General features: G+C 39.9%; 1 protein-coding gene across 1 annotated transcript in view; it reads right to left on the minus strand.

Moving 5' to 3' along the window:
• Positions 1 to 18,896, minus strand: part of F13A1 (coagulation factor XIII A chain) — a 116,905-nt gene that overhangs the window by 65,490 nt on the left and 32,519 nt on the right. Inside the window, exon 4 of the mRNA XM_026676654.2 lies at positions 230 to 481. Coding sequence (XP_026532439.1) covers positions 230 to 481 — 252 coding nt within the window. The remainder of the gene's footprint in view (positions 1 to 229; positions 482 to 18,896) is intronic.

The following is an 18,896-nucleotide window of genomic DNA, read 5'->3' on the forward strand; positions in this document are numbered from 1 at the left end:
TTGTCTAATTGTAGTCATTACTGTGCCTACCTGTAAACTTCTGGTAACACTAGTCGGATGGTGAATTTATATAAAGAAACTGTAGAATGAGACAAACTATCTGGACTTCTCAATTGCATCTCTTTAGAAAGTCAGATTAAGGTTCTTTTTGAATAAATTATAATAATACAGTTGCACTTAAGATGTGGCTGTTATTGTCATGATCATATACACACTGCTTGTGCCTTACCTTTACACCAGGGATTGAACAATATGTAAGTATCGGTGTCTGGGTTTCGTCTTGTTCTGAGAATGCCCATTGGAGTCAGCACTGCAACATACATGCGGAATTTTCCCACAATGCAGTCTGCAGCTGACATAATATTCAGGGCCACAGAAGTGTTGGCCTTGTGGGTGATCTTAGCACCCCATTTCCCACTTTCCAGCTCTTGAACCAAAGGAACGCGGATGTAAGTGCCTTTGTTTTGTTGTGGGTATCGCCCTGCAGGAAGAGGAAAGAGAGTTCATTAACTTTGTGAATGAGAGTAGCAAATGAAATGCTTCCTTTCATTTTGACTGCCTACCGTGTTTCTCCAACAATACGGCCTCCACCAATAGGAAGGCCCAGCATGATTTCTAGGCATGAGGTGAAATTAAGCCCCGCCCCCAAAATTTAGGCCTATTCAAACCATGCTTTTCCCCGCCATTTCTCACATCATTCGTTAGAACTACACGAGGTAAAGAGAAATGGGTGGGGGAAGGGCGGGGGGATGGGGAGAAAACTTGCCTTTAGGAGTGCCCTGCAGGTAGCCCAGGCTAGAATACCCCAATAGCCAATAGAAGCTCCCTGAAGGCAGAGTCCCCAGCCGCTTCAGGGCGTGGCGTGGCGTGGGACTCTGCCTTCGGGGAGCTTTCGTCGGCCGATAGAAGCGGCCTCACGGCGAGGTTCGTGTGTATGGGCCACCCTAGGTGGGGGAGGAAATTCCCTGAAAAGACAGCCTAGCCATTTTTTTAGGGGTCAAAAAAAAATAAGGCCCGGCCTTATTTTGTGAGAAACACGGTAGCAAAATGTGGACTCACATTTACTCAGTGTTACATCCATTGCATTACAGCAAAAATAAGTAAGGTATCAACAAGTATAATTCAGCTCTCTTTCATTAAAGTTTCTGTCTTTAACACTTTTTATGTTACAAAATCAAATCTACCAAGCCAAGATTTTACATCATTTCTACACAATATATTTCTCCATGTTGGTGAATTCCACATGTTCAAGGATGTCAATTCCCAGAATTCTAAACCAGTATCTGCTAAGAATTTTTATGACCTTCCTCCCAACATATTTGAAGGACCCAAGTTGGTCTAGGCTACACTGAATAAAGACACTGAGTTTGATTGGTCGTATGGATAACATTTTTATTTTGACAGAACACCGATAAAAGAACCCAGGAAATATAGATTACAAAAATGCAGTCTATATTTTAATGGCCTAACTAGGAATAAGGTGTAATCAGATGTACCAAAAGCAACAACCCAAAAGAGAAGGTAGACAGAGTTAAGAATGGAATCAAACACAACCTTGAAAATCATGAAAGTAAGTTGCCAAACAGGCTTAAATCAAACCAATTAAGATGGAGTCTTTTTGAAGCTTTTTCTTCTCAGGGTCCCCACGTCTGGGCTGACCTACCTGTTATACCAGTTAACCCTTCTGCTGCCTCCTACAGTCTCTCACACTTGGGGAGACTGTGATGTGGGGTCTATTAAATTTCTCTTTTAAGATTTGCTGTAAAGCCATTGACTTGGTAATTCCTAGAATAGGCGTGCTGTCCAGAAGCATCTGTAATCGTAAGTCCTGATATGCTCTCACAAGAGAGTCTTCTGCCTTTTCTCCCACTGCTCCTTGGAATGGCCTTCTGTGCAGTGGTGGGATTCAAAAAATTTTTTACTACCGGTTCTGTGGGCGTTGCTTGGTGGGTGTTGCTTGGTAGGTGTGGCAGGGGAAGGATACTGTAAAATCTCCATTCCTACCCCACTCCAGGGGAAGGATATTCCAAAATCCCATTCACTCCCCACTCCTGGGGGAAGGTTACTGCAAAATCTCATTCTCTCCCCACCCCACTAACCTGCTTTCCAGCTCCGTTATCCTGTGTGGGGCAACAAAAGAAGACCCAGCCGATCAGCTGGGACTCGAGAGGCAGAGAATAGATGGGGGTGGGGCCAGTCAAAGGTGGTATTTGCCGGTTCTCCAAACTACTCAAAATTTCTGCTATTGGTTCTCTGAACTACTCAAAATTTCAGCTACGGGGTTCTCCAGAACTGGTCAGAACCTGCTGAATACCACCTCTGCTTCCATGATGTTGGAGATGCCACCTTTTTCATTTCCTTCTACTAATCATTCCTCAAAACTCCCTTTTATCAGAGCCTCACTCAGAGCAATACATTTTTCTCTAGAAACTCAGATTCACATTCAGGAGCTGATAGTGAAGAGTCAAGGATAGGACTCTGGTAGCCTGTTTTTACTGATGTTACAGTAAAATATTGCAGATATCATTAGCCCTAATTATAAACACCTATTGTAGAATCATGCAACCAATTCTGTTATTTATAACAGGCACAGAATCTAGTTTTATTTATATTTCTGGTATCCTTACATGATAATGGGCTTCTTGCAGCTTGTTTCTCAGCCTTTAATGTGGAGGGTCCTTCTACTTTGTTTTGATAATGCTCCTGTCTGACTTGGGCTTCAGCCCTTACACCAACTGAGCCACTTAGTTTCTTAAGTCCCACTGCACCAAACCTGCTATCTAGCCTATGTACCTGCAATACAACTAACCACTCAACTAATTATTTTCTCTGATTAGCCCTATCTCCCTTACTTTCATCTTCCATCTATTATTGCCCGTTCTCTTCCATGTTGTAACATTTTACAGAGAAGGAGGTGGAAAGAAAGATGAATAATACACTTCACACACTGCATTTAGCTACACGTTTCGGCTTTAAATGGTTATGTAAAACTATGACTTATGGTTGAATGAGTTGCGTGTAGCCGGATGGTAGCTTATTCAGCATTTAAAATAAATCATGGATTAACATGAAATAGAAGCTCAGTCTGACCTTTTTAAGATCTAAAGAACACTTTGGAATTGCAAATTTAACCAAAGAGACTATAATCATATATGACTGGTAAGAATTAAAATAAGAGCATAGTTTGGGGAAACAGCTGCATGAATACGCTCCCCAACTTTTGATCTGAATCAAGCTGAAAGTGAGAGAGAGGGAGTTTGTACAATTAGAGCCTCTTGAGTTAAAGATTATCTCCTTCAATATCTTCCAGCTACTGTTTTCAATAGTAATTTCCAAATGCCTAACTATTTAATTCCTTGTGAACATTTACCTTTTCATTGAGCTAGGAGCCTTCAAGGCCATAGATCTTACAAGCCCATATGAAGAACTTATTGGTTTGTTATATGCTTTTTGGTGGACACAGCCAATTTTTAATTTATGATTGTAGTGTAAGAATACTAGATAGACACCATAAATGAACTTCAATCAGACTGGACCGTAAAATAATAACCTGATATCTTCCTATTTGTCCAGTGACCAAAAAAAAAAAAAATCCAGAGAACACAAATGCCATAAGGAAAAATGGCAAATCAATTTACAAATTTCAAAATTTGGAAAAGTTTATCTGAGGCGATTGCAGAAAACTTAATCTTTGATCCTTATATCAGCTAAACAGGCGTACATGAAGAAGCTCTCTTTTCTAGTATTCATATTGTGTGAATGGAGAATAAAATTCTAATGTTAGCAATGAATTTATACAAAAGTTTTGTGAACGGATTTTGTAACACAAGGTTTCCTCATTTCAAAGCCAGCTGTACTGAATGCCAAATAAACTCTTGCAGGGGCCTCAATCATTTTCAGCTGGGGAATTGACATTCTCCCAAAAACAATTACAATGTAGGGAAACACCAGTTACAGAAAGGAGGTTTACCAGCAGGCAAACTAAGGAGATGCTCCCTGACATCTCCCAACACTAAAAACAATCTGCCTTATCTTTTTTTATAGGCAGATACATACATGCTCATCCCATTTTTTTTTTCCAGAATAAGCAATGTTATGCATGGAATTAGTAAGCTAAAGAAATTAAGGCATAAAGCAACAAAAAGAGAAATATGCATAATTCTAGTTTGTTCTAATAGTATTCATTATACCTCTCCTTTCTTTCTATCCTTTCAAATTATCTACGCAACTATTGCATTCATACATTTCCATTCAGTTTCTCAGTCAACTAGCAATAGCACTTAGACTTATATACCACTTCATACTACTTTACAGCCATTTCTAAGCGATTTACAGAGTCAGCATTTTGCCCCCAACAATCTGGGTCCTTATTTTACCAACCAAGGAAGGATGTAAGGCTGAGTCAACCTTTAGCCAATCAGGATCGAACTGCTGGCAGTTGGCAGAGTTATTCTGTAATATTGCATTCTAACCACTGCACCACCATGGCTCTACACAACACAGTCAGCATAGAAATGTTCGCATCTATTCACATCTCAAACTAACATTCATCTAACAGTGCCACAAGCATTCCTGAAACACTGATCCATTCAAGCAACGAAGGGGAGATCATGTATTCTTGTCTTCCATTCATTCATTCTTCCTACCTTTCCCTTTGTCTCGGAGTACAATAATGGTATTCTTCCAATTGTCAAGTACTGGTACAGTTTTCACACATATATCAAACATGTTGTACAATCAATCCATAAGTAAATCATGTGTATTTTTTGGGCCATCACATGGGTTCCAGCTATTCCACATTTTTATTTTATTTCCATGTGAGTTACAGTGCCCTTTCAGAAATACACATTTTTGATGCTATTCCTTAGATTTCCAGTATTCCTCCCCTCCTTCCTGTTAAAAGAATCTAAAAATGAAAACCAAAACATTAGCTACTGCTGTGAAGTCTTTGAAAGAACTGTGTAAGCCAAATGTAAAACTATACCCCACAGTATTGTGTAGGGTGTTTCCATGTTAAATCTTTCTCTCTTCTTCCATAATATTTAGAAAATTAATTAAAATTAAATAAGCCCCAATTGCATTAAATACTTTATGTGTGCATCATGTCGAATGACCAGAAAATGAAAGCAGTTTTATTTGCTTCTCCTGGCATCATCTGCTGCTTCTGCTGTTGGTAGAAGTGGAATTCATTGCTCCAAAGGCCACTTTTGAAGGAATCCATACTATTTCAAAATAAGGAACTCAGCCAGGCAGGATTAACACTTATAAATCCATCAGCTATGAGGAAAGGCTCCTTGCTCTCAACTAAAATGAAACCTTCTCTTGGAAAGCTAGCCAGATGAGGCAAAGATCACCATCATTTCACACAGTTTATTGCCAATTTAGAATCAAGCCATCTCCTAGATTAACTGAGTTTACAGCTAAGAAGACATCCATTGAAAGTTTATGCTCTCGTGTTTATGTCTTCAAGATAACAAAAACAATGCAAAATTAATATGAGAATATGGATAGGTGCAGGGGTGGGTTGCTGGGGGTTTGCAGGGGTTCAGGAGAGCCCCTAGCTAACATTCTGTACAATTTGGAGGAAACCCCCCCCCCCCCAAATCCCACTCCTGGCTGGGCCCGTCCACCCCACCCCACCCCTCCCAGGAATCCCCACGTGGCCCGTTTTGGATGCAGGTAAGTGCAGGGCATGCAAGTATGCTCGGGGAGGACGAAAAATGGGCCTAAAGGAAGTTCAGAAAGGCAGGAAATGGGCCCATTTCTAGCTTCCAGAGAGCCTCCAGAGCCCAGGGAGCAGCTTTCGCCCTCCGGAGGCTCGAGGAAAGCCTCCGGAGCCCGGGGAAGGCAAAAACAACCCCCCCCGCCCTGGTGCAGGAGGCCGACTAGCCCACACCCACCATGGCCATGCCCATCCAGCAACCGGGCAGAGAACCTTTTGCTAAAAATTTTGAAGCCCACCCCTGGAAGGTGGACCTTGCATGTTTGCAATTGCTTTTAAAGAACAAGTGGCTTCTGAAAAGAGGGTTAAAAAGTCAAGATGGAGTTTGAAACCATGCTGTCAAAGCCTTGCCCCCTTGTGTGTGTTAGCAATAGCACTTATATACAGCTTCATAGTGCTTTGCAGACGTCTCTAAGTGGTTTACAGAGCCAACATATTGCCTCCCAAATATCTGGGACTTCAATTGACCAACCTCAGAAGAATGGAAGGCTGAGTCAACCTTGAGCCAGTCAGAATTGAACTCCTGGCAGTGGGCAGAGTCAGCTAGCAATACTACATTCAAACCACTGGCCCCATCACAGCTCTTGATGTTCATGGGTCAAAAGGGGAGGGGTTTGGGTTGCATGGTCACATTTATCAGGATACTATCAGGATTTTTTGACCCCTGTGTATGCCCCTGCCCAATCCCCTGCTTAGTCTAAGAAAAACAGAATACACTATCTGCTATGGAAGGTTGTCTTGCTTCTCATCAGTTTCCACTGACACAGAGACCATGCTTCCTCTAGGGAATTGGCTCTATTTAGTTACCTCTGTACTACCATAATACTGAATAAGTTGATCTAACATTCATCCAAAAACTTTTGCTTATCCCAAATGTCTTTGATTAAATGAAATATTCTTTTTTCTTCAGTCAAAAATAAGTAACATGTCAATGTATTGAGATTTAATAGCTGACCAGCTGTTGTAAGGCTGATGCAATGAGGATGAATCAACATGGTTATTGTCGCTTTAAGACTGAGGATGGGTCCCACATGGTTTTACCACTTTAAGAAGCTGTCTATATATATGAGGCCACGAGAAGGCGTACCTCTCTCTCCTTGTGTTCTGTCTCCATTGTGGTTCTCCATGCAGAGTATAGAAGATTGATTGATTGCCAGGTATTTGCCTACCACATATATGTATGTATATAGCTGTCTTGTATATAAACCACTGTTAAAAGACAAAGCCTCTGTGTGCTCCTGGGCTGTCTCACAATAACAGTCGCACTGCAAACACTCTGACATAACACTTTTTTGTTTTCTCTTAAGGACTAGAAATAGCCTGCATTTCAGTCATTTGTGGAACTTAAAGAAACATGGCTAAGACCAAGAATGATAACACCACTTCTTTGTTTTTCTTGATCGCATCTCACCTCTTTTCCTTTCTGGTACGTGGCACTGTCACCTCTTGATCTAAATCAGGAACAGATTGCTTTTACAAGTAGCCCTCAATTTACAACTACTTGTTTAGCAACTGTTCGAAGTTGCAACAGCTCTGAAAAAAAGTGACTTATGATGAGTCTTTGTACTTACAACCATCCAGCATCCCTACAATTACTGATCAATGTTTAGGTATTTCGCATGTATTTGGGATGGTGGCAGCATCCTGGGGTCATGTGATTGCCATTTCTGACCTTCCCAGTCAATTTCCAACAAGCAATCAATGGGCGAAGAGTGATTCACTTAACATACTGATTTGCTTAACAACCACGGCAAAAAAAAAAAGGTCATAAAATTTAGCATGGGTCATTTAATAACTGCCTTGCTCAGCAACAAAAATTCTGATTCTAACTGGGGTTGTAAGTTAAGCTTCAAGAAGGGCTTTACATTAGACCAGAGGTTATAGGTGCCCAATCCCTGTCTTTTTATATCCTGAAACGTTTTTATGACCATCATTCCATTGTGTGTGTATCCTTCTCATGAAAACTAGGTGCATCTGTGTCTTCCTTTGTTTCTGGTCACTTACACACACACACACATAGGATTGTTCTAACCAAACTTCAAACAAAATGATTTAAATTTATTTACTTTTTCATTTCCTGGACCGTGTGATGCTTTCAAGACAATTGGAATTGGTATGACAAAGCCATTGATTTCTGAGGGGTGTTTTGCCCCATGCACACCCTTTTTGTTTGCCCTAGTCATAGAGATTTCGTGCATTTCTGCATAATCATCTAAAATGATGCAAAGTGGAGCAGGCATCTGAACCCTAAGCAACAGCATCTCAGTTACACTGATGTCAGTTTTCACTGTAATAAGCCTCGCTATGTTATGTGCCCACTGCCAATGTACAAGGATGGAAAATTGCTCCTCACAAACAGCAGAGGGAGCACAAAGACGCAGAAGAGAATTCTCACATTAGCAGTTATTGTATTTTCCCCTTTGGCAAATATTTGCTCTCATTCTTAAAGTAATATTTTGAAAGCAGGTGCTCACCACCATAAAAATTAGATTTAAAACATAACTGGGTTCTGTTTTTAATTATTTTGTTGCAGCTGCAACTAAACAATCTTATAATGATGCATGTTTCTGCTTTAGGGGAAATGTTTACACTTGATAAGATTCCTATTTTTTCCTCTCCCTTTCAGTATTTGATTCATTTATTTTACTGTGAGGGACTTTTCATAGCTAGCATTAAAACAACAGGCTTCCAGGCATGTCCAAGAAATGTAATAAATGCGACAGAATGATGAATAACTAGAGTAACCTTGTGAGAAAGGTGTATTACAAGGTGATGTGATAATATCTGAGTTTCTCTGGAGAAATCTTTTGAACAGCTGTAAAGAATGAATTAGTAAGAAAACACACAGTATAAAATCACATTTTGGCAGTAAATAAAACTGGGCAAATAAATATTTACATATAAAGTGCCAGGAAGGTCAATACCTGAATACCTCATGAAAATATGATTCCCAGAGGATAAACAAATTCCCACATCCATTTCATGTTTTCAATGGATGATAATTGCTTCCATACAATTAATATGGTATCTAGTACAGGGCCGTCAAACTCTCAGCCCACGCACTGTTTAGCAAAGGGGGAAAAAGTCCCGATGTGTCATGTGACACCCCTGATTTAGTATGACCTTGAAACAGCTGAAATCAATAGTTAAAACATCAGGGTTATCCCTGCATTGTTTCAAGATCCAGTTAAAATTTGAAGGCCTTCATCCTGCTACTGATGCTATTTGATAGGTAGTTTTGGCTGAAGATGGATAAAAAATGTTTCAAACAAAAATATATATTTTTGTTATTTCTGCTGTTTGGTAGTATCATGTTATTTCACTCTCTGACCATAACTGTTATTCACTGAATTGTAATATCTATACACAGTAATTAAAATGAACAGGAATCCTATCTTCCTTCCTATTCATAAGCATACACATAAAAAAGCAATTAACCTAAGCTTACCACCCCTTGCATATTCATCAGGAAATATAGCATACAGGCAATGCAAGCAGCAAGATTAGGATAGCCATTCAATGTAGGTCTTTGCAAAGTTTTATGACGTGCATATTTTATGTCCTCAGGGTGCAATTTTAAAGTGCATTTTTAAATATATCAGTGCATAAAGATACACTATAGCTTAAATTGTCTGAGATATGTACTGAAGGACTTATGAAAAGAAGAGACAAAAGAAATGATGCGTCACACTATGATTTTTCAGAAAAATTAGCCACATCAGCACAATTCCAAAATAAATAAATAAAAATAAAATACTGTTATTTCTAGTGAACAGCTTTCAACCTCAGGAGTCAGATAGACTTCCTTCCTTTTTCCCCGGGCCTTAATACATTTTTTCAGGAATTACTCAGTAAGCTGATTTGTACCATAAGCTGATTTGAATGTAGAATAGTCCTCCTAGGACCATATCACATCCGATACTATATCCTTACCAATGAATCCCTAAGCAGAAGGAAAGTTTAGACTCAAAATTATGTGTAACTGCTAATTTAGAAAATGTTTGCATAAGGGTAGTACTCTGAAAGCACTGGCTTATTATCCAGAAAATGAATTTATGTAAAGGAATAAATACTTCCTGGATAACATGGTTTCATTTTCAGCCAATGTGAAACAGCAAGTAATTAAAATACTCAAGATGTTTAAGTAATTTATTTTATATGGCAAGTGAGCAGAGTGGTGGCCTAGTGGTGAACACATTTACTTCCCACTCAGAAGGTTGAGAGTTCAATCCTAGATAGTGGTGGTATTTCTCTACCAGGGCACAAAAAACAACAACAAAAAAAAAACAACCCAACAACCCCAACAACCCTTGTTGCAAACGTCACATTGGTGTCAGGAAGGGCATCTGATCAGGAAATGCTCAGCTCCATCCAATCGCCCAGACTCTACCCAGCATTAAGGGATTATAGGGTCATAAAAAGGGAGTTTTATTTTATATGGCCAGTAATGTTTACATGAATCCATATCTATAGATAGGAAAATGGATAGAACTTTAAAGTAAGTTTCTTCTGGCCTATGTCTCTTGTGTAACACTATAATTCAGCAGCTGTGTTAAAGAGGAATGAGATTTTGTATGAGAAATGGTTGATAATCATAGGGGGAAAAAGGCATACATTTGTCATAGGCTTTCTTTCTACATATTTAGATAAAATGATTATTTTAAAGAATTTTAAATATAGTTATAGGTCTTATAGGGTCTTCAAAAATATGGAATAAAACTTTATGTTTTATTCCATATTTAGAAAAAAAATTTCACATTAATGTGAAAACTGAATAAAGTCTGTTTAAAAAAAAAAAAGAAAAGAAAAAAATTTTTATTCCATGTTTAGAAAAAAATAACCTCTTGTTCTTTTTTTCCTTTTGTTTTTTTTACAGTCAAAACAAACATATTGAAATTCTCATTTTTCTCAGACACACACACACACACACACACACACACACACACACCTGTTCTTCAAATGCCTTTTAGCCCTTCTCTCTCTCTTTGTAGTTTCAAAGTTTGTCCCCATAACAGCGAGCATGTTTTTAGGATCCAAATGTATCTAATTAAACTTTGGTTTGAAAACACCGTTCTGATTTTTATCATTGAAAAAGATGATTTATGCCATATTCTATCCCATCTTCCTAAAAGATGATTCGGTTTGTCTTCAGCACATCTTACCCTTTAAGACGTTAAAATAAATGAAAGAGAATGTACTTTGTAATAAAGTGTACTCGCAACTAATAGGAAAGTCTGAATCTGTCAAGTAAATATTTGTATTTTTCCTCATCACAAAGGCGTAAAAAACTATTCATTCAAAGGAAGTTTGAATATGGTGTTTTGGTAAATTGTTCCCCTTCTCTAACAGAGAAATCCTAACAGAAATCCTTTGAAGGAAGAATTATTTATGACTGTTAAGCCCTGTTTCCTAAAATGAATGGAGCACACATATTCACAAAAGTCTTACATGCCAGCTGCTAAGCTAGGAAAAACAAATATGTCGACTTAATGCATAATTGTGTCATGCTTTCTAATATGGTTAGGCAGAAATGAGCAGGGAAGCTCACTCTTTCAGACTTGGTGCAACTGAACTGTACATTTATATAGCACAGTGCTTGTCAGTGTGGTATTGAATCATCATTAATTGTTACCTCAATTTGTTACCTACCTTCAGCATATATGACATACACATAAACAGAGAAATTAAAACAGCATTATGTATACGCTTCATAATTCCCATCCAAGCAGGGTGGGATTCTACCAGTTTGCACCTATTTGCTAGAACCAGTTATTAAATTCTAAGCAGTTCGGAGAACCAGTTGTTTGAAAAAATTACTGGCCTAATCCTGTAAGGAAGGCAGGAAGGAAACATTCTGGTGTTGCTTACAGAAACTGCCTCTCCATTAACCCTTATTACATTTTTGGCAGGACTAGACTTCCTGTCTCAGGAATGTCTCTGGAATATTTTTCCCCTCCTTTCATGGTACTTTGCTTGTGTGTAGTGACCATTCAAAGTTACAATGGCAGTGAAAAAAGTGACTTATGACCATTTTTCACACTTACGACTGTTGCAGCATCCCCACAGTCATGAGAGGCCAGGCGAGGAGATGCGTGCCTCGATGTGAGTGATATTGAGTTGGCCACACCCAGCCAATAACATGACCACCAAGCCATGTCCACCCAGTCACATGACCACCAAGCCACACCCACCACCTAAGCCACGCCCACAGAACCGGTTGTTAAAAAATTTGAATCCCACCCCTGCATCCAAGAATGGTGTAATTATGTTGCTGTCATCTAAGTAGCCCCAAAATTTTCAAATACCAAAATGCTGTGTCCAGTTTGGGTCACCGCATTACAAAAAAAGATTTTGAAACTTTGGGGGGAAAAAAGTGCAAAGAAGCAAGTAAGGTGATTAAAGGCCCGTAGACAAAAACATATGAAGAACAGTTGCAGGAATTGGGTATGGCTAGTCTAGAGAAAAGAAGGACTAGGGACATGATAGCAGTATTCCAGTATTTGAGGGGCTGCAACAAAAAAAGAGGGCAATCAAATTATTTTCCAAAGCACCAAAAGGCAGGACAAGAAACAATGGATGGAAACTAATCAATGAGAGAAGCAACCTGGAATTAAGGGGAAACTTCATAATGGTGAGAAAAATTAACCAGTGGAATAGTTTTTCCTTCAAAAGTTGTGAGTGCTTCATCACTGGAAGTTTTTAAGAAAAGTCTGGACAGCCATTTGTCTGAAATGGTATAGAGCAAAGGTGGTATTCAGCAGGCTCTGACCAGTTCTGGAGAACCGGTAGTGGATATTTTGAGTAGTTCAGAGAACCGGTAAATACCACCTCTGACTGGAGATTTTACAGTACCCTTCCCCTGCCACGCCCACCAAGCCATGCCCACAGAACCGCTAGTAAAAGAAATTGAATCCCACCACTGGTATAGGGTCTCTTGCTTGAGCAGGGGGTTGGTCTAGAAGACCTCTAACGTCCCTTCCAGCTCTATTCTGATTTAAATGCAACAAAACAGAATTCACCTGCTTCAACCGATGTAGCCAAACAAGAATATTGTATACATTCATATGAGTCTGAAAATAAGGGTGAGTGTTAGCATTTGAAATCTGTGTTTTATGCCTATACTAACTCCTGGAGTGTGGCTGTAGCAACAAGAAAAGAAAACAGATGTCCTGATCTAAGATGCTGAGTGGACTTATCAGTTGTACATTTATTTTCATGATTAAAAACATATTTTTCAATTGCAGGCTGCTCTTATTCCCAGGGGAGCAGTTGGTATGGTATGCAGGTAGTAAAAGAGCAGGGGAAATTTAGAACTGGATATCTTGGTGAGCTCTGGTGGCGCAGTGGTTAAAGTGGAGTACCGCAGGCAAACTCTGCTCACAGCCTGGAGTTCAATCCTGATGAGGCTCAAGATTAATTCAGCCTTGCATCCTTCCAAGGTTAGTAAAATGAGGACCCAGATTGTTGGGGACAATATGCAAATAATGCTTACATTGTAAACCACCCTGAGAGTGCTATAAACCATTATGGGGCTTAAGCTTAAATGCTATTGCTATTGTCATCTCAGAGCATCTGATTATTAGTGCAATGTGATATAGTATAGTATATGATTTTTATCCTACCTTTAGTATTTTTCTAAATAACTCAAGGTGGCAAAATCATGTGAATGCTCCTTCCTTCTCCTATTTTCCTCACAATAACAACCTGTGAAGTAGGTTGGGCTGAAAGAGAGTGATTGGCCCAAGGTCACCCAGCTGGCTTTCATGCCTAAGGCAGGATTAGAACTCACAGTCTCCTGATGTATAGGCCAGCATCTTAACCAACACACAAAACTGGCTCTATCAATATTAGATATTTATAATTATATATAATTCCTAGCTCAAAACCCGTGCTTCACTATGAAACTGTGTGGTTGGGCTTAGTTTTTGGAGAGGAAAATAAGGGGGAAAAATTCTGCCTCTGCCTATCAGCATCCATTGGTATTCATCTGATTAGTGTCCTGTCAGTGTGTGAGTTGAGGACTGTTTGGAAACTGAAACAATATTTGCTGTGTGAGCAAGAAGGAGACAGCAAGGAGCCTGGGCATGGCTTAGCTCAACCATTCTGTACTAAAGTTGCTTGGTGCTGTGAAACAGAAACTCCTTTCCTCTGCTTGTGTTTTGCATTTGGAACAGATTTCTTTTCAGGTGGGGAGGGGGAGTAGAACATCAGAGCATGTTAATAATAATATACGAAATACTAATGCTCTGATGTTCATTTTGATGTTCATTCCTTTCTTAGTGAGCACCTAGAAGCCAAGAGGAACATACATGCCAAATTTCAAATTTGTAGGCTTTATGGTTCTGGAGCTTTTGTGAGGATACATGAGTGTTATTTAGCTTTTATGTATATAGAATATTATTATTCTATAATAATGTATGATTTGTTTATATAATTTGCATTCCAATCCTCTGAAGGCTAAACCTGTTGTTTCTATCTGTGCCTCATAACAATATTTATTAGAACTAGAATCATTTTTTTAGGGTTTTTTTTAAAACTAACCTATTATATTCCTTTGCTGTGATTTTGATTGGGATTTTTTTGCAAGTCTATCTTACAATAGTTACAGGAAATCCCCAGAGAAGCTTACAGATTGATGCTTTTTTAAAAAAAAAAAAAATCAGCTCTGTGTTTTGATTAAGAGAAGAGTGAATATTTAGGCAAGAAGGTAAAACAATGACCATCAGTATAATATCATTTCAGGAATCCGTAGATTAAGCAGAATACAGAAGCCAAGCAAAGATTGTACTGAATCAAAAAAAAAAGAAAGTCCTTTTAAGGTTGCTTTGATGTGTATTGCCTGATTGGTTTTAGAACAAGTGTTTAGGGGCCAGACCTATATAAATGAGTTTTACAAAGCCATTTTGGCAAAGGTCAAATCACTACTAAGATTTATACCATAGAAATGGGGCGTGAATGCAGTGAAGCAGTATATCATCAGATTCATTGTTCTTCCTAAAATGATACTAGCAATTGCGATCCCAAGAAGGTTCTTATTAGCAATTGTAATAATCTAGTGTAAAAAAAAACCAGGGCATTAATGGAATAAATCAACATTTCAGCAAGGAAATAAAATTGGCACAATTCCCTACTACAGCTATATGTAGAGTTAGAACCCTTTCATTGCTAAAGCGGATTTAACTACTATGCCTCCATAACTAAAGAGGGCAGATTCTGCAAAGTTGCTTCCACCTTCATTACAGACTGGATTTGGTAAGGTTTCTTAACCTCAGCCACTTTAAAAGGTGTGAGCTTCAACTCCCAGAATCTCCCAGCCAGCATGTTGTAAAGCATTAAAGGCAAAGCTGACTGCATATATCAAATCAATTCTGAACAGAAGCAGGTGTAAAAGCTACTAGTACATTATTTTGAGTCCAATCCTAAAAAAAAAAAAAAAAACCAACCCTGAGGTGCATTTAGGGCACTAAATGGGCTGGGTCCAGGTTATATGAATCTGGCCTAGTCTGTTGTGATTAGCTGGCAGCAGGTGTGGATGGCTGAGGAGAGCGAGGACTCAGATGAGGGGCCAGGACCATCAGGGAGTGGAATGCTGCCTTCAGAGATTGTGGGGGCTGGCAGCAGCGATGAGGAGGTTCCCGAGGAACCTGTGCAAAGTGCGCACAGAGTTGCTCACAGGAAAGAGCAATTGCAGCAGCACGGGTGACTCGGGAGTAAGGCTGCAAGGTAATGGCCCCTCCTTCAAGAAGATAAAAGCCAGCTGTGAAGCGAACGTTCTTTGTAGAAAGCAAAGACATTTTGAAACTCAGCCTCGTGGACATTATAGCATCTTAAGTTAGTATTTGAAGACTCTTGTGTTGTGAAATATTTCTTATCTGTTATTCTTGGCAGACTCGCACAGTTTTGGCGAAGCTTGTGCTTATCAAAGTTAATTAGTTTGCAGCAGCCTTTTAACCTGGGATTCGTAAGAATCTTCAAAAGGTTTCTGTTCCCTTTGGTTCGTGTTTGTTTTATTGGAAAAGGGTTTGGGTCAGAACATAGTCTTATGTTCAACTATATATTTCATACCTATTTTACAGTCAAGACCAAGAAGAGATATTTTGGAATATATTAGCATTTTTCTTGCAGCTAAAAGCCTGAAAATTACAGTAGCAACAACCCCACTTTGAATGAAGTCTGAGGTTTACATGTTTTATTATTTTGTTAAACTAGACAAGATGCCAAGCTGTAGATTTCTATATTTTTATTTTGAGTCTTGTGGCTGCAAATAAAATTATATACAGTTGGTCCTCGACTTATAATGGTTGATTTTGTGACCATTTGAAGTTATAACAGCACTGAAAAAAGTGACATGACCATTATTCACACTTATCACCTATCAGCAGTATCCCCATGAACACCTGATCAAAATGCAGGTGCTTGACAATTGGTTCATATTTATGACGTCCTGGGGCCACATGATCCCCTTTTGTGACCTTCTGACAAACAATGTCAATGGAGGAAGCCAGATTCACTTAACAACCAGGTTACTAACTTAACCCCTGCAGTGATTGACTTAACAAGAAATGTCATAAAATGGGGCAAAACCCACTTGACCAATGTCTCCCTTAGCAATAGAAGTTCTGGGCTCAATTGTGGTCGTAAGTCGAGGACTACCTGTATACCTTCAACTAGAGAGGCCCCACTGGCACGTCAATTGGAAAAACCATGGGAGGCAAGAGGCCTTTTCAGTGATGGATCCTTAAAGGCCTGTTTTTTAAACATCTGCCTGCTTTCAACCTGCCTTTAACTGCAACTGATTGGTTAATTAATACTACCTGTGTTTGAAGAACTGCGGTGGTCCCAATTCTTCTGCAGGTAGTCTATAACTTGGGATTGAACTGTCCATCACTAAACAAGGTGGTCATTAAGTGAGTCCCGCCCAATGTTACAATCATTTTGCCGGGGTTGCTAAGTGAACCATGCAGTCATTAAATGACTCCATGTAACCCCTATTAACTTGGCTTGTGGGAAGCCTCCTGGAAAGGTTGCCAATGGCAATTAAGTGACAAAAGCGCCATGCCAAGTAACTAAATTCAGATCACATGACTGTGGGGATTCTGTACCGGTTGTAAGCGCCAGTTGTAAGCAGGGATGGGCAGCTAGGGGTTCGCAGGGGTTCGGGAGAGCCCCTAGCTAAGATTCTGTGCAGTTCTAAATCCCACTCCTGGCTGGCCCCGCCCACCTTGCCCCTCCCCTCCCAGGAGTCCCCACGTGGCCTGTTTTGGATGCAGGTAAGTGCAGGGCGCGCACAGAGGCTCAGGGAGGGCGAAAAACGGCCTTCCCGGAAGTTCAGGATGGCTGGAAAGGGGCCCATTTCTGTCCTCCAGAGAGCCTCCAGTGCCCAGGAGGCCATTTTTGCCCTCCCGGAAGCTCGAGGAAAGCCTCCGGAGCCCAAGGAAGGCAAAAATGCCGCCCCCAACCGTGGTAGAGGAGGCTGGCTAGGCCACGCCCATCATGGCCACGCCCACCTAGCAACTAGGCAGAGAACCCTTTGCTAAAAATTTTGAAGCCCACCCCCCGGTTGTAAGTCCCTGTTTCAGTCCCATGTTCTAACTTGGAACAGTTGTTAAATGAAGGGTTGTAAGTTGGGAACTGCTTGTGTTGGCTTGGTTCTGCGTCTCTTGCTAAGAAAGTTGCTTTGTTTTGGCAAAGTGTGATGGTGACACTGTTCACCTCGATGAAGCACTGTGTGTCCCTTTGAAGCCTTGCCTGGAAGGCTTCAGTAGCTGGAAGAGGCTTCTCTGTGTAAGCAGCAGGGAGAAACTATTATTATTCCACGGACCAGTTTTAAAGAAGTGATTTCCTTAAAGCGCTGAAGCTTCGGTGTTTGCACAGGGTTTTTAATAATAACTCAGAGCCTTAGTGTATACTGGAGAAAAGGTATTGCAGAGGAAACCCCAGAATCAGATGCTTTTGTAACACACACACACACAAAAATGTTTGGCTTTTATCTTTTGTTTTTGAAGGATTTGGAGCCTTGAGACATTTCATGTTAACATTGTTACTTGACCAGAGCAACTGGAAATGGATGGCATAAAGGCGCACAGTAAATAATAAAATAAATATTTAAAAAAAACTATATTAATGCATTGCTGGGCCATAAGCTCTACCCCTTTTGTGCATTGGCATCGCATCACAAGGCATGTTACAAAAGAGGAGTGGAACTTGGGCCATGACAGTGTTTTTGTCATTTTTTTTCTCTTGTGGATACCTCTGGAGGGGGAAAAAAGTATATTTTTTCCTACTGATCTAGGAAGGTGGTCTACTCAGGGTGCAAACACATTACCTTTGAGAAGGATACACTCTTTATAGAACTTGCCCAATTCTTTTGATATCAACTTGAGCGAGCAACAGAAAATGCTTATTTAGACATAAGAATCCGCACTGTATATTGGACATTAATACAATTGAGCGAGTCCAGAAGTATTTCACGAGAAGAGTACTACACTCCTCTGCTCGCAACAAGAATACCCTATATCACAGGCTTGAGACTTTGGGCTTGGACAACCTTGAACTACACCGCCTATGGTTGGACTTAAGCATAGTACACAAAATTATCTGCTACAATGTCCTACCAATCAATGACTACTTCAGCTTCAACCACAACAATACAAGAGCCCACAACAGATACAAACTCAATGTAAACCACTCCAAACTTGATTGCAGAAAGTATGACCGCAGCAACAGAGTGGTCAATGCCTGGAATGCACTACTTGACTCTGTTGTTACATCCTCTAGCCCCCGACTCCTTTAACCTCAAACTATCCACTATTGACCTCACCCCATTCCTAAGAGGTCTGTAAGGGGAGTGCATAAGTGCACAATCATGCCTACTGTCCCTGTCCTTTTGTCCCCTTTTATTCGTACCTATTTCCTGTATTCTTACTCATGTTTATACTTATACCTATTATCTTGTAAGAGACTGACAAATCAAATAAATAAATAAAATAAAATCCTAAAGGAGAACCTCTCTCCAGGATACAAGTTTCAAGAATCCTATTCAGTTTTTCTTCCGCAGATTATGTTCATATCAGGAGTTGTTCTCCTACATGTTACTCTGTGTGCAGCTTGGCATGCAGTTAAACCCACCTATCTTCCAATAAAACAGGAGGTGTACGTAAATGCTCTGTCTTAC

The sequence above is a fragment of the Notechis scutatus genome, chromosome 3 (assembly GCF_049901735.1).
Source record: "Notechis scutatus isolate UNSWTSFEM ecotype Mainland chromosome 3, rNotScu1.2, whole genome shotgun sequence".
Taxonomy (NCBI): Eukaryota; Metazoa; Chordata; class Lepidosauria; order Squamata; family Elapidae; genus Notechis; species Notechis scutatus.